This window comes from Podarcis vaucheri (assembly GCF_965113315.1).
Source record: "Podarcis vaucheri genome assembly, chromosome: 11".
NCBI classification, from domain to species: Eukaryota; Metazoa; Chordata; class Lepidosauria; order Squamata; family Lacertidae; genus Podarcis; species Podarcis vaucheri.
Genome location: NC_138749.1, coordinates 37,912,441 through 37,937,620, shown reverse-complemented (window position 1 = coordinate 37,937,620; position 25,180 = coordinate 37,912,441). Strand labels below are relative to the sequence as shown.

General features: G+C 43.1%; 2 protein-coding genes and 1 long non-coding RNA gene across 11 annotated transcripts in view; 2 read left to right on the top strand and 1 right to left on the bottom strand.

Moving 5' to 3' along the window:
* The window catches only part of FAM81B (family with sequence similarity 81 member B), a 33,855-nt gene extending 31,573 nt beyond the window's left edge, over positions 1 to 2,282 (bottom strand). The window contains exons 1-2 of one of the 2 annotated variants that reach the window (XM_082191377.1): positions 2,268 to 2,282; positions 503 to 682 (exon numbers count right to left, since the gene is read on the bottom strand). The gene's annotated coding sequence lies outside the window, so the exon portion shown is untranslated. Of the gene's footprint in view, positions 1 to 502; positions 683 to 2,267 lie in introns of those variants that run through there. The other variant, XM_082191378.1, reaches the window with a different exon arrangement.
* Positions 2,283 to 2,682: 400 nt separating this feature from the next.
* LOC309514359 lies at positions 2,683 to 8,718 on the top strand. The gene is made up of 3 exons (XR_014211953.1): positions 2,683 to 5,450; positions 6,963 to 7,114; positions 7,872 to 8,718. It is a non-coding gene; the product is annotated as an uncharacterized lncRNA (long non-coding RNA).
* A 4,960-nt stretch (positions 8,719 to 13,678) lies between these two features.
* MCTP1 (multiple C2 and transmembrane domain containing 1) overlaps positions 13,679 to 25,180 on the top strand; it is a gene marked incomplete at its 3' end in the record, with an annotated part of 173,270 nt that continues 161,768 nt past the window's right edge. For 4 of the 8 annotated variants that reach the window (XM_082191352.1, XM_082191351.1, XM_082191348.1 and 1 more), the window contains exon 1: positions 16,113 to 16,143. In XM_082191352.1, coding sequence (XP_082047478.1) covers positions 16,114 to 16,143 — 30 coding nt within the window. In that variant the 5' untranslated portion in view covers position 16,113. Of the gene's footprint in view, positions 14,966 to 16,112; positions 16,144 to 25,180 lie in introns of those variants that run through there. The other 4 variants (XM_082191347.1, XM_082191343.1, XM_082191345.1 and 1 more) reach the window with 4 other exon arrangements.

The window sequence follows — 25,180 nt, the reverse complement described above, 5'->3', positions numbered from 1 at the left end:
CTCTTTCCCATCCTCCTCACTTAAAAGTAATAACCAGGAAGCCTATCTCCCAGACACCTTTGGATTTTCTACTTTGGTTAAGAAAAATCAAATGCTCCTATGGCACTTTAACTGACATAATTTTATCATATTATGTTAAAGTAAAATATATTGCTCCGTCAAACCCCAGCACTGTCGACTAGGGCTTTGGATCGCAGCCTAAAATAGCAAGTTATCTTGTCTATGTTCTAAACCCAACTGCATTGCCTAGCGTACTGTAATTAATAACTGCTAATATTTCTATTATCAGACATTCTGTTCTTTATTTGGTAGCATTCCTAGCAGTGATACATAAAAAGATTTGATGATAGAGAACAAAAACATAATTCAGTTCTATCTGAATGATATTTATGGAAGAAACCTAAACTAATGAACACAACAGCACCTAAAATTAATTAAACAGCATGACGATTACAAATATCACAAAGATTTCAAGAAGCAGAAAACACCTTAAATGGATTACCTGAGACTTAAGATGGCATAACTCTCTTCACTGAACAGTAGGTGCTCAGCAGCTTTTTGCTTAGGCGATTTGACTGTTGTTCAAATCTGAAAGATGCTTAGAACCACAGCATTGCTGTTTCCCCGGTGATGCCTTGAGGTCAACATTCCATTTCCATGACTCATGACAGAACTTGGAAACCTGTATTAGTAAAAAATAGTGCTACAGTAATCTTTAACTTACAAAACAGTATTTGAATTAGTATGTACGATAATGGCTGCATGGGGTTGAGCAGAGAATCAAAAATGCCCTTTAGTACTTTTAGATATGTCTACCCAGGTTCCTTGTTTATCCATAAAAAAATAAACTATGATACTGGCGTGAAGTTTCTCTCTTGGGCTTAGCTATATTCCAAAAGATTATTTAATACCCTCTCAATAAGATTTAATGTGCTTTGGATTTTCCACATGGTAGCTCTTTTTAAAAAATTGGCACCACTCTTCCCAATAAATGCATGCAAATTGCTTCATGGGGCTTCTATTAGCATGCTTGTTTGCATTTTCAGGGAGAAAGGCTGTACTTCAGTTGATTGTTCATTTACACAGGTTCTGTGTTCTCAAAAACTCATATCACTGTCCCATTGGAGAGACAGAATAGCTTTTATTGGGCAGAAAAATTGTATCATGAGTGCTCTTCAAATGACCATGTGGTTTGATTTCACCCACACACACAATCCAATTATGCACAATCCAATGTCTCTCAAGGCAGACAGGGGTCAACAAAAGCAACAAAATACACCAGCAATATAATTCATAAATATTATTCAGAGTACATTAAATTGTAGTTAATGCTTATTGTACATTCATTTCTGCTTTAACTTGATTCTAATAATCAGTGTATTTTCCTGCCTCATAATATCTGAAGCATGTTAACTTGTTCCTTATGGCTATCTGCCAAATTTTCTCAGTCACTCAGAAAAAATAGATGGGATATTTTGCTAATAATGCTCTGGCTTTCAATCATAAGTTGCTGACAGGTTCATGTTTTCTTCTTGCATTTCTTTTTAAATAAACCATAAGAATGACTAACTGTCATAAAAGACACTTATTCGTAATCCTGAAGTTTTTTTTGTTTTACCAATATAGTTTCACTCTCCATCATATGTGAAAAAAGGATTGGCAACTCTGTAAATTTCCCAAGCAATTTGCACACACTTTCTGCAATACAAAATGTTGTAGATGTGATCTTTCTTTGAGATGCTCGAAGCACATCAAAGCTACCTAATATAATTCCACCATTCTTTAGTAACAAGCATATTCAAATCCCTTGGGAGAAGTACTGTAATCCAATTTCTTAGGAATGCAGAACTGGAAGAAAATCAGGGAAATTACTCCACTTATAATTTTATTATATTACGCAAAGAGCAAAAGTAAACATACACAATTAATATCATGGCATTGGGGGCTGGTTCATAAGGGTAAATGGGGCACTGCCACCACCAACCCCAGCATCTCCCTACTTGCCTGCTTTCTTTCTCACAACCAGCCAGGTGGTAGCTCTGCCTGTCATTGGCTGTGACTTCATCTACGGTTGCCTTCTGTCTTATCATTCCCAATGGGCACCACCAGCCACTTCTGTATAATGGCATGGTATGATTTCTTTACGTACCACATTTTGGCCCAAAGGCCGCCTAGGAGCTAAGCTGCATATTAATAAAAAAAAGACATGTACAGAATACAGTCAACAAAATAAAAGAAATCACAATATAAAGTCACAAAATACCCACCAGTCACTAGGATATTTGTTCCTGAGCTGCATTCGTCCTCTTGCCACATATACAGAATATAGATATTTTAATAAATCAATAATAAATACAGGTTTGGTTTTTCAGGCAGTGGATTATAATTATAAGCTCTTCTGAACACCACCGCAACCTTTAAAGGCCTGAGAGTGCACCCCATCTTTGATCATCAGAACAGAGCTGTAAAACTAGCATTTTATCCCAAGTCTGACAGGTTCTCTCTGCCTTTAACCAGCCCTATTAGTAGTCTCAATCCCACAACACCTGACTCCAAGTAACAATCCCAGAGAAAACGCTGCTTCTAACCCAAACCCAGAACTCATTACTGTTGTAGTCATTTGTTCCTCGTTTGCCTAGCAGCTTGCTAAAAATGTCAAAAAGATAAACTATCAGTACCTGGTGGGAAACTTCTTGGAGGAGCTACTGTGCTTCGTTTTGGGTGAAAATCAAAAGACAAAAGCCCTAGAAGATGGATTCCCTGCCCCCCTTCATTTCTCACGAAGAGCAGCAGCAGGCAGCTCCAGGAAACTTCGCACTCTTGTCACCAAGATACTTTTGTTTACTTCTGTCTCCAGGCAACTAGAACGCCAACTTTCAGACAGGGAAATGTGCAGCAAAGCTTTGGGCTGTGTGCTTTACACTGAAAGCTGGATTTAACATTTAAATCTGCTTGTTTTAATTTCTGTACTTTACCTTTTGATCTAAAGGGCTGTTGTTTACCTATTGCAAAGTGGAAATAGCCTCCTTAGCCCAAGACCAGAGTAATCATCAAAATAGCCACCCACCTATTACCGCAGCTGGTATAAAGCGGTGATTTTTTTTTTTTACAGGATTAAAGCAGGTGAATATTTAGAATTAGCCAAATTGACAGATATAATAAGACAAAAACAAAAAAGTGGAGTGAAAAGGGAATGGGAGTGCCTAAATGAATACCTTAAAAGCCAAGGTTCAAGGACAGAAATCTGGCTGAGTCTGGAATAACCTTGTGAAGTGAAAGGATAAGAAAGAGGATTTATATCTAGATGCTAGGATAGAGATGATAAGGAAAACAGGAAGACATAATGAGAGGTAAAGGAGGTGCTGTGGGATTGGTGGAAGTCAGTGTTTGTTTCTCTTTTTAGTGCTTATATTATTAACTTGTAAGATATGGATTTGGGGTTTTTTGTATGCTGGTTTTTGTGTTTTGTGTATTGTTAGTTTTTGATATTTTTCGTGTTGTTGTTTGGAAAATACTAATAAAATTTATTATAAAAAAGCAGGTGATGTAAGTTCAGAGAAAGAAATGGCACACATTTAAAAACAAACAAACAAACAAACAAACCACCTCTTTAGCACTGTTATGTTCCCTGACAGGACTCCCCAAACTTTAACAGTTGTGCAACAGGCAGAAATTCAATAGGTGCAGATTTGCCCACTTTGGATATACAGTGGTACCTTGGGCTACATACGCTTCAGGTTACATATGCTTCAGGTTACAGACTCCGCTAACCCAGAAATAGTACCTCAGGTTAAGAACTTTGCTTCAGGATGAGAACAGAAATCGTGCTCCGGCGGCACGGCGGCAGCAGGAGCCCCATTAGCTAAAGTGGTGCTTCAGGTTAAGAACAGTTTCAGGTTAAGAACGGACCTCCGGAATGAATTAAGTACTTAACCCGAGGTACCACTGTATAGTGATGGGGAAAACTACAGCTGTTAAATTTGTGCATGATGATGACACAAAAGGTCTGTCAGAACAAAAGGTGACCAAGACTGCATACAAACCACACATCTAAAGGACATTTCCGCTTCAGGAAACCTGGGAGCTGTCGTTTACCTCTAACACAGCTGCAATTTCCAGTACCCTAAACAAGCTACTGTTCCCAGGATTCTCTGGGGCAAAAAAAAAAAGTGTTTTCAGTGTACTGTGTATGCAGTCTAGGTTTCAGCCTCTTTATGTTTTTGCACCCTGCTCTTCCTTCAAGTATCTCAGAGCAGCATTTAGGCTGAAAGTAACACGGACTGCCCCAAATCTTCCATGGAGTTTTACAGGCCCCATGTGAGCCGGATGAGGATTCTCACACAGGACATTGCAGGCATGGAGACAGTGGACTCAGCTATACAGTTGCAAATAAAACATTTTGAGTGTGTTTTAAGTGCAATATACAATGTGACACTAAATGGCGCTGGTGAGCCTTATGGAAAATTCAATGTATTTTTAAAACTGCTTTTAAAAAAGCATTTTCAGAATGTTTTTTATATGTGTGTAGATTCCATCAGTCTCCATTTTGAAGTAAGCCAGCTGAGAGCTGTCTAGCCCTCTCCTGGGCCTAAAAAGGAAAATGTGGTAAATTACACTTTTTAATGTAATATGGTAACTATCGATTGTTGGGTTATTTTATGTCTAATGTATTACTTATATTTATGTATATCAATTATGTATATCAATTATAAAATATGTTGGCCAGCCTCTTTCTTTCGTACTTGTCAAAAATGACAATATAAAAAATATACCATAGTATTTAAGGTCCACTTGCTAAGAGCTAGACAGATGGACTCCTGTGTACCACTGTACCCAAGGAAAGTCACTAGAGGCTTGGCTTAGGTTTGAAAGAGTCACATACTGTTCCTCTTGAGCCTTGTACTTTGAAATCTGATGTGATATATTTAGTCTAGAAATGAACAGATGGGCTGTTTGTACTTGGTACTTTAAATTCCCACAATATTAAAAATGATTGTATAGGTTTTTGACATGGTTTAAATGAATGATTTCTCATTATATAACAAGAGTGGGATTTTGCCTTTCCACTATTAAGATCTTTTAAATTTTTGGTTAAGAGTTGCTTTTCAGATTCCCCCCCCCCCAATTAACTTATATAGCCACTGCTAAACATTGTGATAATGAACATAAATATTGTGCTCAAGTGCTGCCCTTATAACCCACCCCCTTTTTCCAGGCAAGAAGGGAAAACATCAATTTCAACTGCATATGCCCAAATCAAATCCTGTTTTAAGTACACAGCTTTGTGGTTATGTTTGGCTTTCAGACACTTTGGAAAGATCACAAAATATGCACTGTATTGCATAGATGGGGAGCTTGTGGTCCTCCGGATGTTGCTAGATTACAACTTCCATCATCCCTGACCAATGGCCATATTGGGTGTCCTAACAACTCCCAGCATCCTTAACAAAGTAGGATTATTTGGGGGACATCATAACTGTTCAAGTGGTATAAGAATGCTTTAAATGTAATGGTGTGGATGCTGCCTGTCTCATCTGCTTTTTTGGGGGGGGGGGCAGATCCCTTCCACTCTTCCAGTCCTCTTCTTCAGCATTACTACATTTTCAGAAATGTGCAGAGCGTTATCAAGCAAACCAGCCAATACAAGGAAGAAAGGTGTGCAGGCAGCTGGAACAAACATTGAGAAAAGAGCTGGAAGGTATTTCATTAGTCATGCAGCCCTACTAATCTATACCTAAAGCACTTCTAAAACATACATTTCTAGCTTTTGCTCCAGGATCTCCCCATAAGGGAGCACCTTTAGGGAATTTATTACGTTAATGATATTTTATGAAGAATAGGTTTAAGATCCAAGCCAATAGTTAGCAATATCCGTGCACAGAGCAATGTGTTGCAGTTCCAATAAATTAAATGTATTTCTTGGAACCACAACACATTGCTCTGTGCATGGATATTGCTATTAGCTCATATTCCTCCTTTGAATGGAACAGAGTTCACCTTCAGGGAACAGGGATTTCCTACCTCCCCATTCCCTTCCCCTGGAAGTCAGCTACTAATGGTTGGTGGGACCATTGGAAATAATGTGTGAAGAGTCAACAGAAATCAACTGCTGAATAGAGGAACAGCTTAGGATCTGAGGCATTCCCCTGACATCCCTTTTGCTATTGTCTTGGACAGCCAGTGTGGTGTTCGTACTATGACTGGGGAGACCCAGCTTCTAATTCCCACTCCCTCATGAAGCTCACTCATTGGCCTTGGGGAAGTCCCTATCTCCCGGCCTAATCTGTCTCAGAGACTTGATGATAAAGTATGTGTGTATACGGAAAGAAAACAATGCACAGCACCTTGGGCAAATGGGACAAAAGAAATAAAAGCTTGCATTTCGATTCCAATTTGGTATGTAAGTGGAATTTATTCGGCTCCCTTTATTGCTGTTTTCATGTAGCTCATAGAAAGCAAATATGCTTATTGTACGCAGTGTATCATTCTGAACAATATATCCTCAAAAGGCTTATTGCTAACAGCAGTAATGCTGATGGAACATTACTTCCAAGCTAGGTTAATCCTAAAAAGATGAGAGCATCTTTTCCCCAATTATTGAGATTATATTCCTGTATTAGGGGAGGATATGTGTAGCAGCAAAATCACAATGGAACTCGCAACAGAATAATCCAAAAGGCTGAAAAAATAAGTGCTCTGCAGCACAATAACTCAGTTATGGAACTCCGAAGAACGCATTAGGGATAAAAATGCAATCCTGTAGTTCTGAAAGCTAATGGAATTTTAAACAAAAATGTTTTTCCATGCCCCCAAAACCTGTTGGGTATTCTTTTGAATAAGATGCCATTAGTAAATAAATTATACATGCTTTGATGAATGTTTAATCCAATTTGCACACATACACCCCCAATGTAATAGGCTTTGTATATGTCTTCTAACCATTTGTATCATTTCTCCTACAGGTTCTGGAACATATACTTTGTCCAGAGAGAAGTAAGGTCAAATCCCTCCTCAGCTGTGTAGCTCACTGGGTGTCTGTGGGGCAGTCACTTTATGACGATAAAATGGGGTAAACTCTATCCATGAATGCCGCCCTGAATGCTTTGGAAGATGGGTGAGATATATTAGTAGCAGCAGTAATAATAAATAATAAGCACTTTTCTAAGGATTGTTACCTGTTGGGGAATGAAATGTGAGAATTGTGGATATTCTGCAATTTCTGTGTTAATTTTCCATGGTAGTTTCCAAAAAGTTTGGGTAAACAGATAAAACATCATATTTTAAAGCAGCATTTTCAAAGTGCTGCTCAGTTTATTTTAACATTAGCACTACAGGACTGAGAAACAGACTGACTGCATGAGCAATCCAAGTTGTTGCCTGAGAGACTGCAATACTTCTATAGGCATCAATAAAAGTACCTTATAATCACAGGATCCTTTTGCAGTGTTGCATGGTGGTAGAACATAGCATGAGACCATGGGGTGCAGCTCTCTGTATACTACAGCCAGTTTGGCGTGTCAATATAGTTTTGAGCAGCACCTCTAGATGACATGAAGAGCAAAGCTTCCTTTGTTCTGAACTGGAAGAAGGGACATTTGTGAACTCAGCCTACTGGGCCCTGACTGAGGTGGGGAAACACTGCATGCTGAAGTAACCCACATACTGTATCTGGAACAGGATGGACAACAATGACTGCAGAAATCAAATCTGTTTAGAGGTGCTCTAACAATTGTTTCAAGATGCTATTGTGCTTATGTCCTGCTTCCAGGCTTCTTACAGGAATCTGGTTAGCCACTGAGAGACAGGATGCTAAACTAGATGGGATTTGTTTTTTGTGGTTTTTTTGCTTTAGAATGGCTCTTCTTTTGCAGAGATTGCTTACGAAGTGAAGGATTAAAAGTCAAATTATCTGCGGCTCATCTTCTGCCAGCTACTACTAGGAAGGGGGATAAAGTCTATGGTTGAACCCTTTTGTGGCCTATTACATGTCATTCTAAACCTTCAGTGCTGGAAACTGTAGAAAATGTTTCTACATTTATCTTTCTTTTATGTGGTGTGAAGCGTACATCCATTCTACCCCAGGACAGAGCCAGTGATGGGGGAGCAGGTTTGTGGTACCAAGCACTGTGCAAAGGTAACATATGAAGTTGCCCTAATTATCCTGCATAGAAAATGAACACCAACAATCAGCAGGTGGCACAATTGCTGTCTCCTTCATTAACTCATTTCTGTCCACCTAACCAGGAGGCAAAGGATAGCGTCACATGAGGTTTAAAGTAGCTCTACTGTTCTTGGTATGTTAACAACTATTGTGGGTGTTAACATAAATCGCCTGTGAGAGACTCAAAGGCAATTTAAGTCCAATGCGTGAAAATATCCAAAGCTTTTTTTAAAGCTCTGTTTTCCTCTGCTGCTCTTAAAAGAAAGTGCTGCTGACTCTTGAACTAGAACATCATGCAATTCTTTCATCGCTCCTCTCTCCAACTTAAAATCAAGAGTGAAAGTCTTTTCGAAAACTGTTTTAACTGCATCAGGACTGGTTTTTTCAATATACTTCAATTTATAGTTCTAGCTTGAATCTCTATAGCGTATCTGTTACTTGAAAATCATTATATGTAAGAAATGCCTTTGCTGCTGTTGTCCAGTTCTGAACTTCTTGCCTTGCTCTTGAACTCCTGAACCATGGCTCTTGAGGCTCCTGTCTGCTTCTGCTAAGCCTAAGTACCGTATTTTTCGCTCTATAACACGCACCCGACCATAACACGCCCGTAGTTTTTAGAGGAGGAAAATCCGTAGGCATGCCACCCGTAGGCATTCCCTCCATAACACGCACAGACATTTCCCCTTACTTTTTAGGAGGAAAAAAGTGAGTGTTATGGTGCAAAAAATACGGTAAATATCTCTTGCTCACTTACAAGTGAGAGACTCCGCTTGTGTCTTTTGGGTTGGGAGCCAGGACACTCTGAACAATTTAGCACTGTCAGCAAACATAGCCAACTCACTGCTCATCCCTAACTACTGAAAGTTGATGAACAAGTTTTAAAAGCACAGGCCCAAAAACCAATCTTGGGGGATTCCACTTCCTACATCTCTCCAGAGAACAGTCCATATATTCCTATTCCTTGCTTCCGGATACTTAACCAATTCCTGGTCCACAAGAGCACCTCTCCTTTTATTTCATGACTGCTAAGCTTGCTCAGGGAACTCATTTCTAACTGAACTGTCCATTTATCCATTTTAATCTGTTTCACTATCTTAACTTTTGTATGTTTTAAAGTCTGGTTGTGCTCTGATGAAGATAAAAACTTAGCCCTAAATTTAAAAAGAATTTCTAGCTTGCCTTAGCTAAGGTTGCCATATGTCCGGGATTTAACCAGCGAAAATAGCATCTGGGGAGAATTTTGGAAAATCAGCAAAATGTCCAGGATTTTGAAGTTGATTGCTCAACAACCTTGATTTCCATTTTTTTAAAAAAAGGTTCAACAACTTTTTCCATCCTGAATTTCATTTCTAGAAGTATGGCAACCCCACCTTAGCAAAACAGCAGCAGTCCAGACACTTGCCTGGATACCTCCTCAGAATGCCTCACTCTGAGGCGGGACCCCTCTTGGCTCTTCCTCAGTGTGAGGTGGACAGCCTCATAGATTCCTCAAAGGCTTTATAGTGGCATCAAGGCTGCCGCAGGAGGTGAAACAACAAGCAATTTTGCCTCAAGAGGGGCAATTTCCCACTTTTGCCACCTGAGGCAAGTGTCTCAGCTTGCCTCATTATACCAACAGTCCTGTCTTTGGGCATGCTAGCTCATCATAAAAGTAGGGAAACACATTTCTCTTGTATTTTGGGGAGGCATTTGGGTCAGTAAAGCGCTTTTCTTCTTCCCATTCCCTGCTGTCACACAAACTATCACGTCCTGACCCTATAGCTACATGCAAAGCTAATAATGATTTGGCTACCCAATTTGTATTATAGTTCTGCCTCCATTTTGCTATTCAACATGGAACAGCACAAAAAGTCAGTTGGAAAGTGAGCAGCGCATTCAAAATGGGTAATAAGCTATGCCTTGCTAAACCACCTATTCTGAATCAAATCAGGAGGGATAAGCTCTGTAGATACACCACCCCTGCTTCTCTATCCCCACTAATTGAGTTGGTGTTTCACTTTAACGGCGGGTGGGCTCTCTGAGGTGCAGTTAGCTGTCCTCTTAGTTCCTATTAATAGGGAATGCTTTCAGAGACTCGCAGCTTCAGTTGGGAAGAGCACATCAGATGAGCATACTGCTGGAGGCAGAGAATGTGAGTCAAAAGCTCCCGGAGAAGCAGCACGAGTAGCAGAAAAGTCCACAGTTCTGGGGATTTCAGTCAAATTAGTTTTACAAGAAGTCACTTGCTTGAAATTTCCGAGCCTTTCCTTTCATGCAGTAGAATCCATTTGCAAAATCCTAGTATTTCTTGTGAGCAAATAAAACCTCTCAGGCGGCCTGAGGCCCCTGTAAAAAAACAAACAAACACACACACAGCTGGAGAGGGCTTTGCATTGCAGCGGCTCAAGGCAGTCATGCGGAACAGGTTGGAGATCCAAGACTGGGCACATTTCTGTGCAATGAAAGAGAATATGACATTTGTGCTACTATAAATAGAACATGCCTTTTTGGTCTAAATTAAAATGCTGAGCATCCATTTCTTCCCAACCTCCAGATGAAAAGGCAAACATAATCTCAGTAGAATCTGGTATCTACAAGTTGAGGATAAAAAAGTATAGTCTTTTCATTACGGCTCGTTGTTCCTAAATGTGATTGCAGCAGGAGGGGGGGGCTGAGGGCAGAATAGCATGATGTAACATTTGATAAGTCATTTGGGAATCATATAACCCGTTTACCTCATCGGACAAGACAAAGTGGGCTTTGGATGTGACAGAGGGACTGGCCTGAAACATGAACTTGCCTCTTCTTTGTCTCTCTCTTCACTCCGTTCTCAAAACACCACTGGCTGCATTGACAGATGGCTGGAACGGCAGCTGCTGAACCAGCAGAAGAGCTTCCTTCATTTTCCATTGCAGGCAGCTTCTGCATAGGAAACTAGAACTCTCAGGTTGAAACAGTGATGAGGGACCGACTGCACGCTATTTCAATATTGTGATTAGAAACCGTATCTTTATATATATATATATATATATATATATATATATATATATGCTTTCGTAGATTTTCACGGGTACAGGAATGCAGGTTTTGGTGTCTTCGGGTGTCTTCCCGTGTAAGAGTCGGGGTGTCTGGGCGACGTTTCGACGAGGTCTCACTCGTCATCTTCAGGCTGGTGCTTTCGGCTTCTTGTTACTGGAACAGAGCTCTGTTCCAGTAACAAGAAGCCGAAAGCACCAGCCTGAAGATGACGAGTGAGACCTCGTCGAAACGTCGCCCAGACACCCCGACTCTTACACGGGAAGACACCCGAAGACACCAAAACCTGCATTCCTGTACCCGTGAAAATCTACGAAAGCAAATATATGTATATATATATATATTACAAAGTGGGGGTGGGGCAATTATCAAAATTCCATCCCATTTCCCCATTGAATTGGGCTTTTAAAAATACATATAAAAATCTGCATGATTTGATCTCTGATTTCTGCAGTAAAAGTCCAATGCTCTGTCTAGGATGCCCACTTTTCTCTTGGTCAGAGTACTGAAATAAACTGTGCCTGCTATCCAATATGGTACAGGATCCAATATGGGATCCAGAGGGCAGCTTTTGCTCAGTTGCTTCAGCAAAGGTTGTTGAAAATTACCTGGTTCCAGTGGACCTGCTTTGGGTTGTCAAAACACCACTTGCAGAGCAATGTTTCTGAGGACTGGCCCTATCATTAGGCAGGGGTATTGATTCCCCTGGCCATTCCTCTTGAGCTGTTCCCATCCTCCCAACCTGGTGCCCCAGCAGTGCCGGTTCTTGCATCGTGCTATCCTTTGCAGCCTGTCTGTGTTGTCTAATCACCTTCTACCAATGCATTAGTCAGTGCCATTGGGGAACACTCCCAACTAAGTAAGCAGGCAGACTGGTAAACCTGCTCAGGCCATGTGCTCCGGCATGCATCATATGTGTGCACATGTTGCTATACTCATGCGATGCACGCTGTTGCATAGGAGCAGCTGTGTGTGGGTAAAGAGTGCAGGAGCCAGGTGGAGTGGCAAATGAATGGCAGCAAAATGTTGGTGGTCAGAGCAGCTGTGTTTGCAACATATTATTATTATTTGATATTAAATTTATATGTTGCCCTTCATCCAAAGATCTCAGAGCAGTTCATGACATAAAACATAGTGTGCCCTGACCCTCTCAGCTAGCTTACTGCCCTCAAAGGGCATGTTCACATTACCACTTACTCTGCATCCAGTGTGCTCCTACTGCTAGTTTTTGAAGCCACATTCACACTTTAGCCACAATCCATACCAGCCCTGTAGTTTATTGACAAATACTGTTGCTTGATGTGTTTTCCCTTCAAACCAGTTCTAATAGAAATGAGGATGTGGAGTAAGCGGTAATGTGAACATTTGAGACCGCCATTGCACACGCGAAGATGAGTGTCCATGTGTAGATCACAGAATCACAAATAGGATTTGGGAGGCTGCAGGGGTGGGGCAACCAAAAGGGTCATGTGGTTCAAACGAAGACATCACAAAGGCCCCTCTCTCAGGTGAACTGCACTGTGCAAATGTGGCATGAAATGCGGGACAGGGGGAGAAGGACCTTGCTGTGTTTTAAGCTGCTAATGTGAACATAAAAAGGTAAAGGGACCCCTGACCATTAGGTCCAGTTGTGGCCGACTCTGGGGTTGCAGCGCTCATCTCGCTTTATTGGCCGAGGGAGCCAGCGTACAGCTTCCAGGTCATGTGGCCAGCATGACTAAGCCGCTTCTGGCGAACCAGAACCTATTTATCTACTTGCACTTTGACGTGCTTTCGAACTGCTAGGTTGGCAGGAGCAGGGACTGAGTAACAGGAGCTCACCCCGTCTCAGGGATTCGAACCGCCAACCTTCTGATTGGCAAGTCCTAGGCTCTGTGGTTTAACCCACAGCGCCAAGGTTAATCAGGCAACCTGATGTTTGTGGCTGTGTTTGTGTGTGTATATATATGAGAGCGAGAGAGGGACAGAATATTGTCCTTCACATCCAGCAGTAAAAGAAAGTTGGGCCAGACCTGCGTACTGGTATTGTGCAGGGTTCCGGCTTGTGGGATCTACTTTAAAAAAAAAAAAAACTACAAAAAACTATAGCAAAACCCTTAGAGATCAGTCAGAGATCTAGTACCAGTAGACCCCAACCCACCTTCTCCTCCCCACCTTTCTTTTGCAGGGTACCCAGTCCAATGCCTCCAGTGAAGCCAATGAAAGTGACAGAGACAGGATAAAAATGAAATGCCTCTTCACCTGGAGGCGATATTCACGCTCCACTTTTCACCCGCCCCCTTCTAACCTCTAACTTAGTTTGTAGGCTAGCATGAGTCGTGCGTGTCAGCCTTGTCTCCCGGTTATCTCATGCCATATGCATCCTTCCTCTACGGGCCAGTACAAACCAGCATCTCGTTCCCCTTATCTGCACCCAGCACCTCTTGGTCCCGCCCTGGAGCCTTCCTCCTCTTCTTCTTGCACCTCCGTGAAGGCTGAGCTCTGCAGACCGCCGCGATCCTCCTCCTCCCCGCCTCTTCCCCCCCCCGCACTTTTTGGCCAGCTGCCTCCAGCGAGCGCGCACGTGTCTGTCATTAATCTAATCACCCTCCCCCACCCCCCGCCCCGTCAGTCAGCCGGCACGAGCCTGCGCGGTCCGTGTGACTTAGCAGCTGCGAGGAGGGCGAGGAAAGTCCGGCGCGCGAGACACAAAGTTCGGTGGAGGCGCGTTTCTTGCTCGCTTGCGGCGCCTCACGCGACGGCGACGACGGCTGCTGCTGCTGCTGCTTCCTCCTCCTCCTCCTCTTTCGCGCCCACTCGCGGCTGCCACCCTGCGGGTGGTGCACCCAGCCTTGAGCCGCAGCCTGGGCACGCCGCTGAGGTAGCTGCCTATCGCGGGGCTGAGGCGGCCAGCGCGCAGCCTCTTCCTTCGGCCGGCCTGGATTGAAGCCTCCAGGCTCCACCGGGCTCTGCTGCTGTTGCCTCCGCAGCAGTAGACGCCGGCGGTGGTGGCGTTTGTGGAGAAGCGGGAGGAGGCGGCGGCCAAGAGACGAGGAGGAGGCGGCGGCGGTTATGGAGCCTGAGGCAGCAGCGGCGGACAAGCCCAGCGACCCCGAACCGGCGTCCTCCTCCTCCTCCTTCCAGGCCCGGCTGTGGAGAAACCTGCAGCTGGGCGGCAAGAGCAAAGGCGGCAAAGCGGCAGCCGCCGAGCGCCGCAGTGCGGAGACCTCGCCGTCGCTTCCTCGCGCTCGAGCCGAGCAGCAGCAGCCGCTTGAACAGCCGGCGGCGGCGGCCAAGGGGGATTTGCTGAGCGGCGGCGCCGTCAAGTGGAGCGGCTTCAGGCGCAGGAAGCACGTGCTGGACCGCGTCTTCTCGTCGTCCCAGCCCAACCTCTGCTGCTCCTCGGCGGAGCCCCTGGAGGCCGTGAGCAGCGAGGCCGGCTCGGCGCTGCGCCGCCTGCGGGAGCACATCCTGCACCACCACCACCACCAGGGCAGGGGGCAGCCGCCGTCGCCTCAGGGCCGCCGCCGCCCCGACGACGCGCGCGCCGCCTCCTCCTCGGCATCGTCTTCGCTTTGCCCGTCGCCGGCTGCCCCCGCCCGAGCCGACAGGGGGCGCGGCGGGGATGGCCCCCTGCAAGCCGAGAAGGGGGAGGAGCTTCCCCCGCCGTCGCCGCTGCCCCGGCCGGGGGCTCACCTGTCCCACCAGAAGAGCTCCTCCCTGCCGGGCACCGCTTGCTTGGAGCAGCTGCTGCAGGAGTCGCCCACCAGGGGCAAGGGCAGAGCCAGGGAGGGCAGCGGCAGCCCCGCGGTGAGTCCCGGGAGGGGAGGGGAGGGGGCGGTGTTTGGCTCCCCAGTGCTCGCGTGGATACTGGGGGTTTCCCCCTTCGGTTTGGGAGGCAGATGGTTTTGTTTTGGCAACTTTTCCCCCGGCTCATAAGGGTCAGGAAAGGGTTAAAAGGTTCACGTGCTTCGCGTCTGAACCCGGATTTGTGTTTCACTTTAAATGTGATGGGGAAAGGACAAAGAATTCAGTTATTGCTCCATGCATGCATAGGCCGGAGTACCTGACTGGGGACTTCCACGACAGTACTAGATGGAGCACAGGAAACTTTGGCCTGAGTTGGCCATGGATTGGTATCCATACTCAAGGGTGTGCAGATAGTTGTATTTTTGTATTACATAACCATACAAAGTAGGCAAACTAGGGGCCAGTGTGTGTGAATGTGGCAAGGTTTGGCAAGAACCACGGGAGTCAATTTTTTTCTTTTTTGAGGAGAGGAGTGCATTGGTGGCTGTTGCTCCAGCCACAATTTCTCGGTGTATCAAAAAGTGTACACCCTTGGCCCAAGGACTAGATGTTAACTTGGGAACAACTCACCTTGACATATTTGGGTAACTTGCTCGATGTTCAGCTTTTTCTGAAAACCCCCCGCACACATTTGCCCTGTAAAATAGCAACTTTGAGCACTAGTTTGCTCCCCCCCCAGTAGTTCTGTGGTATCTTCACCAAGATCACTTGGCAACATTTTCTTTGCAAAGTTTTCATTTGGGGAGGGGGGGAGTGGAGGAGTTTTGGTTCAGGTGTTCTTTAATTCTGGAGAAAACGTTTTACACTTGGTTATGTAGGAAGGTCCAGGCAGGTGAAAGGTGTTAACACCTGTACACATAAGAATGTGCAGTTGGCTCGTTTTCTTAAACAGCAGGTTTGAACACTGGAAACTGGTCTTGACATTGAAGTAATCTACATGTGTGTTTACTGGAGTGCAGTTAGCTTGGATGTATAACGTCTGACACTAGAGAGATACAGAGTGTAAATTAGAGTTGGGAATATTTGCAGTGGCTGCAGTATTTGGATTTTCCCACCCTATATGATGTCAGAGCCTTTGTCAGCAAATAAGCGCTGAATAAGATTGATGTCTAACTCTGAATGAAGAAATGATGGCTCAGGCAGGACACATGCAGAGAACCAATGCTGCTTCTGTGCAGGTAACTTATTTCATTCACGCTTACTGTGAGATTGGTGTGAGATATTGAGTGCATATAGACTTACTCTGATATTTGCAGGCAACTACATTAACAGCATGATGTGCAAAGTAATTTGTAGTGTTAGTATTTTGAGACAGCCGCAAGGCTACTTGTTCCATCCACTTGTTCAATCCCCTTTTAGAAACAACATATATCATCTACTTGTTCAATCCCCTTTTAGAAACAACATATATAAATATTTTGAAGATGAGATGATTTCTATTAAAAAGAGATATTTGTACTCCATAGGTTAAATATTCCTTAGCTAAACAGAAAATGTGCACAAACCAGAAGGAGTACTACCTTCAGTACCTCAGAGACATCTGCCTCCCCCCCTCCCAATTTGGATTATACCCACTTAAATGCCATGCATATGTAACTGTACATATACATTTAACACTTCTCTTTAGATTTTAGAAATTCCACTCTAAACACAAGATTAAAGATGAAACAGTTGTAAAAAATAGGTGGTGTTTCTATGTTTCTGTTCATTTAATTTAGTTTGTCCTGGAAGCATAATAGCAATGGGAATGCACGTTACGGTAGGTTTGTATGATGGAAAAGCTGAAGCTCATTAGAAAGATTATGAGAGATCAGTGTTCTTTTTGCAGCCTATGAGATAGTTGTCTTGGGGGGGGGGGATCCTTTGTACACCTTGCTTGACATAATTATGCCCTGATAAAGGGTACAATTCTAAACAAATGGCACTAGTTGCATAATCTGTCTTCTGGAATCCACTCTTGCTGTTCTCTTGAGCATAATTTATTACTACTTTTGTTTACTCTTAATGCCTATGTGGTTACAAAAATCAATTATACTAGCTCCATCTGTGCACAATACTTTTTTTTTCTTGGAGAAAACTTGATAGCTGAATGCATAAAATCCTTGCTAAGCATTGTGTCTTGGAAGCTCTTTAAGGCACTGTCAAAACAATGGGAGTTGAACTTCAAGAAGCAAGATTCCGAGGTCTCTAGACTCTAAAATAGAAAAAGTGAGAGATAATCTTAGGCAACAACTTTTTATACATTTGTGTTTTTCCCTTGGCTTCAGTAGACCTTCAATTTGCTGATCGAAGGTTGGCGGTTCGAATCCCCACGACGGGGTGAGCTCCCATTGCTCGGTCCCTGCTCCTCCCAACCTAGCAGTTTGAAAGCACATCAAAGTGCAATTAGATAAATAGGTACTGCTCCGGCGGGAAGGTAAACGGCGTTTCCATGCGCTGCTCTGGTTCGCCAGAAGTGGCTTAGTCATGCTGGCCACATGACCTGGAAGCTGTACACCGGCTCGCTCAGCCAATAAAGCGAGATGAGCGCCGCAACCCCAGAGTCGTCTGCGACTGGACCTAATGGTCAGGGGTCCCTTTACCTTTACCTACAGCTATACAAATCAAATAGGTTTGGCTGCTAGTAGTCATGGACATGGGTGAGGCAGGGGCAAGAACTCTGCAGGTGCTCAATTCTTGATTTTGAACTGTGTGTGGCAAAATAGCTGAAGAACATGGCTTGGTTCAACACCTGATTTTTCTCCCCAGAATTCAATAATTTGATCTAGGCATTGAAAGTGAGTGGGGCAGCGAAGAAGAAAAAAAATGCATTGGTCAGGAATAGAACACATCTATGTAGCACTATTTCTGGAAGTTGCATTTGCAACCTTAGGATTGTACATCATCATCTGAAGACCCCACCTGCACGCTTCCTTCATTATAAGTCTGCATTTGAAGTTAGTTGTATAGCCTGGGAGAGAATAAGTTTGTAGCTCAGGGTGATAGGTTGTTCCACTTCCCCTGAGGTGTACCATTCCTGTGGCAGAGAATCTTTTGCTGGCAGACTTGCTTTTGAGTATTATCCTTCACTTTCTTCTTGTTGGTATTGTTCTACAAAAAGGGGAGGAATGCAGAGGTGTCTATTTTTGTTACTACTCTTGGCACTAAATTATCTCCACCCAGGAAGCATAGCGGATGAATTTTGAATATCATTGTTATACGCCTATCTAATTTGAGCTCCTTACAGAAAAAGTAGCTTACATGAGCTTTTTAGCATCCCTATTTGTGTGTGCACTCAGACCATTCCCTACTTAAACATTACTGTGCGTGTGTGAATGTAACGGAAAATGACTGACTTAAGGAGAGAATTGGAATCCTAGCATATGCAGAAGGGCAAATCTCTCAGATGTGTTTTGGCATTCCCCCCCCCCCTCCTGTTGCCTCAGTTCAGTATCTTAATAATGCTAAAAGAGCCTTACTGGTTCAGAGCAAAGATCCACCCAGTTCCACATTCTAGACTCACAGTGACTAAACAGATGTTCTGCAGGCGGGACTTCTATGGCCATGAGAGGAACAGTGTTCTCCCCATTTGTGCTCCCCAGCAACTGGTATTCAGATGCACACATCTGTTCTGCTCTGTGCTCCATTTGGAAGAAGAGCTGGATGTAAATATAATACCACCTTCAGTATCACAAGGGGAAGTCAGCCTACTTATGAGTTAATGGCTTGCTTCCTGGGAGGAGAAAGTGGGATAATGTACACCGAGGTCTAATACTTACTGGGAACCAATCTTCTGAGTTGTGGGTGCTGAACAAATTAATCTCATGTAGTGCCTTGGAAGGAATATTCCCACCCATCCCCTACGAGAGAAATCCTTTATTTACAGTGTGTGTGTGTGGCAAGGATGGGAAACTGATGACTTAGCAAGGATCTCTTAAGTCCCTACCTGACCTTCCAATCCTAAAGAGTCTTTACCACCCATGCTTAATGATGCATGCCTGGCTTTCCCCCTTAGGGACTTGTGCAAAGAAATCAAAACAGTTTCCTCTCCAATGTAAATTGCTATAGAGGCTCCAGAGTTTGCTTCTTCAGCACTCTGAGATTAAGAGTATCATGCTCTACCAACTGGGCTATTAGGGGGCAGTCTTCATTTTCTGTTGCCTGTGATTTTAAAACACACACACACACACACACACACACACACACGAGTCTCTCTATATGTATGTATTTTTGGCCTTTCAATCTTCATTCAATTTGTCGCTATTGTTAGTGTTGTCTCTTAGGACCTTAATGTAGCCCACGGCAGAAAATTACATAATACCCTTGCCATGTGCTCAAGGTTGACGTGCTATGATCGACGCATTCAGTGGAATGAGACAGAAGATTTCTGAGTTGGCAGTGTAGATTGCACCACCAGAGTGAGGCTGAGTTATGCATTCCTTCATATGTGGATCCTGTGGCCTTCACGATGCTACCACTCTTGTAATCCCTGACTATTGGTCATGCTGACTGGAGCTTATAGGACATGGGAGTCCATCAACTTCTGCAGGTTTCGCATTCCTAATGTAGAATATTAGCATTGCCAATAGATGTTTTTGTGCCATATAAAAGGCAGAAAGGTTGATTGGGGTGCCTGTTTAAACTTTTGTGTATTTTGATACTTGTATGAACTTTAATTTGTAGTAAGTGGTTGTATACTAGCTCTCTGTTTATTGTGGTAGTTGACTATTTGTATGGAATTTCTTCTTTGTACAGGAGAATTTAAGAGTATAAACCTTCACCTGCACTTGGAAGGGATCCAATTTAATCCATCACCTCAGAATTTCACCTCACCATATTGTTGCATGTGTTGACATGACCTAAGATATTAGATAACACAAAGGAGGTAATCAGTTGCATGCAAAAGGAGTTAAGTAGCGTATTTCATATGGCAGTCAAGGGAACCGCTAGGAGGTAGAGCTCTAGTAACAGGAGACAATAAGCTGAAAGATCTTGAATCTGAGCATGTTGCACATCAAATTTTCACTTTTGCACATGCATATTTTTGCCAAACTAAGAATTTGCCAAGAGGTTTTTTTTTTTTTAAAAAGTAAAAGCCCACCCAACATGATTAACCTACCATAGGAAGTTCAGTCTTAATGAAACACTTGGAGAGTCAATTCTGAAACAAATTGTGAACATGATGGTATTTTTCAGGATGTTCTTCAGGGATCCTTGTCAGTGTGGTGAAATGTTGCATACAAAATGTTACAGCTATAAATAGATTTTCTCACGAACACTCATTTCATTGCAAGTAGATGTGCCTTTCTAGCTCATTTAAAATCAGCACGTAGTTCTGAAACTGACAGCCTGCCAATCAGCGGATACAGTGCAGTCCTCTACTCAGAAGTCCCATTGAGTTCAGTGTAGTTTACTTCCAGATATAGGACTGCAGTACAAAACTTGCTGTGTTCTGTACATGACTAATGTGTTTGACTAATATATATATATATAAAACGTTCTTTCCAGGAATATTCTCTTACATGGCAGAAACAAAGATTGGTGGGGAGGGGCAGTTAAGCTAAATGGCATGGGATTTACGGTAGTTAGGAAAAATCGTGGGGAAGTAAACAGCCTCCCTCAACACTGCTTCACTAGTCAGATTCTGTGCCCCCTGTGACTAATTTGAGGGGTTTGTTTTTGGAGGCTTAAATGAGATATCTTTCTTGCTTCAGTGTGACTCTATCTCTATTTTGTGGGAAGCTTGCAAGCAGGACGTGAACACAACAGCAGTCTGCCCACCTTCGATTACTGCCTTTTGACAGTGAATGTAGAGCAAAGCCATTGTTGGCCATGCTCTCTTCTGAGATACTAAAAGTCAGGTGTGGGAAGCCTTCACTTTATGGGGCTGATCTGGCTTGTTAAGCCTTTCCAAGTGGCCTGCCAACCCTGATCCATTGTGTTGGTATCATTGCCTTTGGCAGCAATGCTCTTCCCATGTCACCTTTGAAACTAATGATTGCTCTTTTCCTGGGTTGTCACTGGAGAGAAGAAGCATAGAAGAATGGAAACAAGGGGAAACAAGTAATTTTTATGTTGGGTGGGGGGAGTAGTTTTGCCCATTTTTGTTTTGTCCATGGCCACCACTGACCTGCAGCCTCATATGGTCAGCCAAGAAACAATACAACCCCTGGGATGAAAAGGTTCCTCAGCCCTTGTTATATAAGCTGTAAAGAGTTCAGACCTGGATTTCCAGTATTCTTTTCCAACTGATGTTTCACAATCTGTGACTGCTGAGGATATTCAAGCCTTGCTGGAATGTTTTTGGATGGACTTTCTCCTTAGATGCTGAAACATTTATTTTTTTTTAGTACGTTTGCATACATGGTTTCCCTGATCATGCTGATATCTTCCTCTTGTTTCACAATGACCCTGTATTTTTGGCTCGGTTCCTGTTGGCACTCAATCACCTGTTTTGGTTATTAGAGAGAGTGATAGCTGCAGTTCTGAACAGATTGCTTTAACTAATTATGTTATGCTGCATTATAAAAAGTCCTGTCTACAGGTTCCTTTTTATTCTGTCCATACCATTATTTTATAAAATGATCCAATTATAGTGCCACATTGGAAACGTAATATTCAATTTGCTTCTTTGTGATAATATGTTGGGTGGGGGGGGGGGGATTAAGATAAAAAAATCCCTGTGCCAAATGTTTGTTCTTAAAATATATTTCTTTCTTGGCTGCGTTTTGCTTTAGGGCATTTATTCATTTAAAATGTTTCCTTTGCTTAAATTTTACAGGAAATCAATTAATAAATAGCTTTCATTTTACTTATGAAAGACCTGTCTAACTGCATCTGTCTGAAGCAGGGTTATTAACTGTAATGACACAGGACAAAAGAACAATGAATAGCAATAACCAGAGCAGTGATTTTTGTAACTTTCATATTGGATTTCATCTAGAAGGTGCCTGCTTCATTTTGCAGGATATAAATTTGTGAAATTGCTAAAGCATCATTCTAAGTTGGAGGTATCTATTTCCCTCTGAAATCAATAGGACTTGTTGGGGGGGGATGATATAAGAGAACAGGGGAGCAAAATGTATTGCTCCACTTGCTCCTGTACTGCAGAAGAGCGATCTGACATGCTTTCACAAGGATTCTGTGGTAGACTACAGTTACCCTTTGGCCACACTCTGGCTAATATTTGTATAATCCACTGTGCTGTCATTGTTGTTTCTCTAGAAAACCTTCTGGATGCAGGTTCTTGATTCTCCTTGAGGCATTTCTCGGATGTTGCAAGTGAATCTGTGGTACAGTGGTGCCTCGCAAGACGCAATTAATTCGTTCCGCGAGTTTTGTCGTCTTGCAATTTTTTTCGTCTTGCGAAGCACGGTGTCGGGAAAGTTTTGGAAAAGCTTCAAAAATCACCAAAGTCTTTAAAAACCTCAAAAAAGGCTACCACACCGCGTTCTATGAGTTGCTCCTCGAAGTCAAGTCGCAACTGTATTAGCAGTGTTAAGAAAAAGGAAACAAACTTGCAAGACGTTTCCGTCTTGCGAAGCAAGCCCATAGGGAAAATCGTCTTGCGAAGCAGCTCAAAAAACAAAAAACCCTTTCGTCTCGTGAGTTTTTTGTCTTGCGAGGCATTCGTCTTGCGAGGTACCACTGTATATGGAAATGGGAGCCATGAACAACTGCCTAGGTGTAATTCCTTGCAGTGGAGAGAGAGCTTGTGAACTTAAAGCACACAACTGCTTTCCATCATTCAGGTTGGGCTAGAATTATCCCTGGGGAGCCTTCCAGCTCTACGATTCTGTGATTCCAGTTGTGCTTTATGCTTCTGGCCCAGTGTGAGCCACAAAAGTGGTGTGTCTGATGCAAATAGAAAGCTGTTGATGGGGGGGGGGGAATACACTGGGGTGGCCTGATCTTTTTCCTATCTTAAATTTATTCTGCCTTCCCAACTTTCATTGTGGCATTTGGTTGAATCTAGAGCATAAAACCAATTTACTTTGGCTCCTAGCACACATTGTTTCCCATAATCATCAGTCCTTTGTAAGGTGCAAAGAGAATCTAATCTTTTTACTTTCAATATTGTTTCTCCTTTGGGACCATTTTTATTGGATTTTATTTTCATTATATTGCAAGCTTTCATCCTCTTCGATGGTAGGTCAGTGATGATGTATAATTTTATGTGAAAAGTTCAGTGTATTTGGTTCCTTTTATAAAGGATTTCTTTCTTTCATTTTTTGCTGAGAGCTGCTCTGGCTTCAGGGGTGGAGAAGGAAGTCCATATAAGAACCCTGCAGTATTCTCCTGACTAAAGGGTAACACATATTATATTCAGCTTACACCGTGCATATCTGAATTTCACTGTAGATAACCAGGACCGAAGAAACTTGGGTCTTAATTACCTCTTACTAGTGAGCCACGAGAGGGACACGAGTAGCGCTGTGGTCTAAACCACTGAGCCTTGGGCTTGCCGATCGGAAGGTTGGCGGTTTGAATCCCTGCAACAGGGTGACCTCCTGTTGTTTGGTCCCAGTTCCTGCCAACCTAGCATTTTGAAAGCACGTCAAAGTGCAAGTAGATAAATAGGTACCGCTCCGGTGGGAAGGTAAATGGCATTTCTGTGTGCTGCTCTGGTTCGCCAGAAGTGGCTTAGTCATGCTGGCCACATGACCCGGAAGCTGTCTGTGGACAAACGCCGGCTCCCTCGGCCTATAGAGCGAGATGAACATGCAACCCCCGAGTCTTCTGTGACTGGACCTAGCGATCAGGGGTACCTTTACCTAGTGAGCCCTGAAATGTCAATAATAGATACATAGCTTCCTCTCTCCCTGACTTCTTGGAGAATCGGAGGAGGATGTGTAGAAGTCTGCCCCAGGAGTGGGTTGGGGAAGAACTTTCTCTCACATTGCTTTCAGTAGTTGGGTGCAGGGAATGAGGTGAGCTGCTGCCTGTAAAACACCAGAATAATGAACTGTGAAGGTGACTTCATTCATCTTTTGGAATTTAGAAAGAAAAAGCAGTGCCTGTTTTCTAGGCAGTTGCTGTTGTGGTTTCTGTTTTGAAGCTGCATCCCTTGCTGTGGAATTGTCACCCCTGGTGTTCGTTGGACATTGAGGTGGCTCTGTAATGACAGTTGCTCTGAAGATCTTCAGTCTTTTATTATGCTTCGTGGATTTACAGTGTAACCCTATGCATGTTACATTGAGGAATGTGCTTGTGTTTGCAGCCTTAGATTTCTTTTCAAAATAATAAGTGTCAATATTTAAGATAGAAATTCTTTAGCGAAACTCTTAACTGTTGGATTAGCAGCCTCATATAACCAACATGCTTACAGTTAATTAATGCAAGAAGGGGTTAAGACCATAGAGTAAGCTGTGCTACCAGGTCATTCCACCTCACCTTGAGAAGGATGGTTATCAAGCCTTTGTTCTTCTCATTCCACCATGTGAACTCTACCAATAAGGAGGTCTTAAGATGGTCACTCCAAACTAAGACCCCATGGCTTAAGCAAGCTATCTTTGTGTTTCTATACAAATAATTTTGAAACATTTATCACTTTTGGAACCTGTGTTTTACTGACTATGCGTTCTTAACTGCTGTATGGAAATCTGACCTTGGTTTGTAAGTAAACCAATTTTAACTTACCAGTGTATGGTCTCTTTCTCTGTTAAGGGAAGAGGGGAACTTTGGAAGCAACTTAGAAGGGGATATTTTAAAGGTTAAACAGCCTATATTTTTGCATTTGACTTTGCTGCATGTTTGTGATTTTAAATCTCTGCTTGGGTTCTCTCACAAAAGAGCACTTGTCCCAAACCTGGATCTTGCCATCCAGATAATTCACCTATTTATACTCGGTTTTTATCTTTAATCAAGCAAACACCAGCACTAACTGAGACAGTACAAGCCTTAGCCTTCTTTGTGGTGCCCCATGCTAGGGGATGTAACAAACAAGTCAGAGGCTCAAGTTGTTATCCAGTCCAGCCACTCCTGGGTGTCAGGATGAGATCCTCATAGTATATGCAGTAAATATATTGTCCATGTTTTCTGACACTTGGTTTATAATTACTTGATTATAAAAACACAGGTTTTTCACACTGCAGATAACCTTATTTTAGGAGTGGTCTCTTTTTGGTACTGCCATCCTTCTGAACACTGACTTCTAACTGCAATATAGGTATTTGCCTCCCCAAGGAAATTAGTCTAGCCAGATGCTACTGCAGATACTCTCTCTCCCTGCCCCCA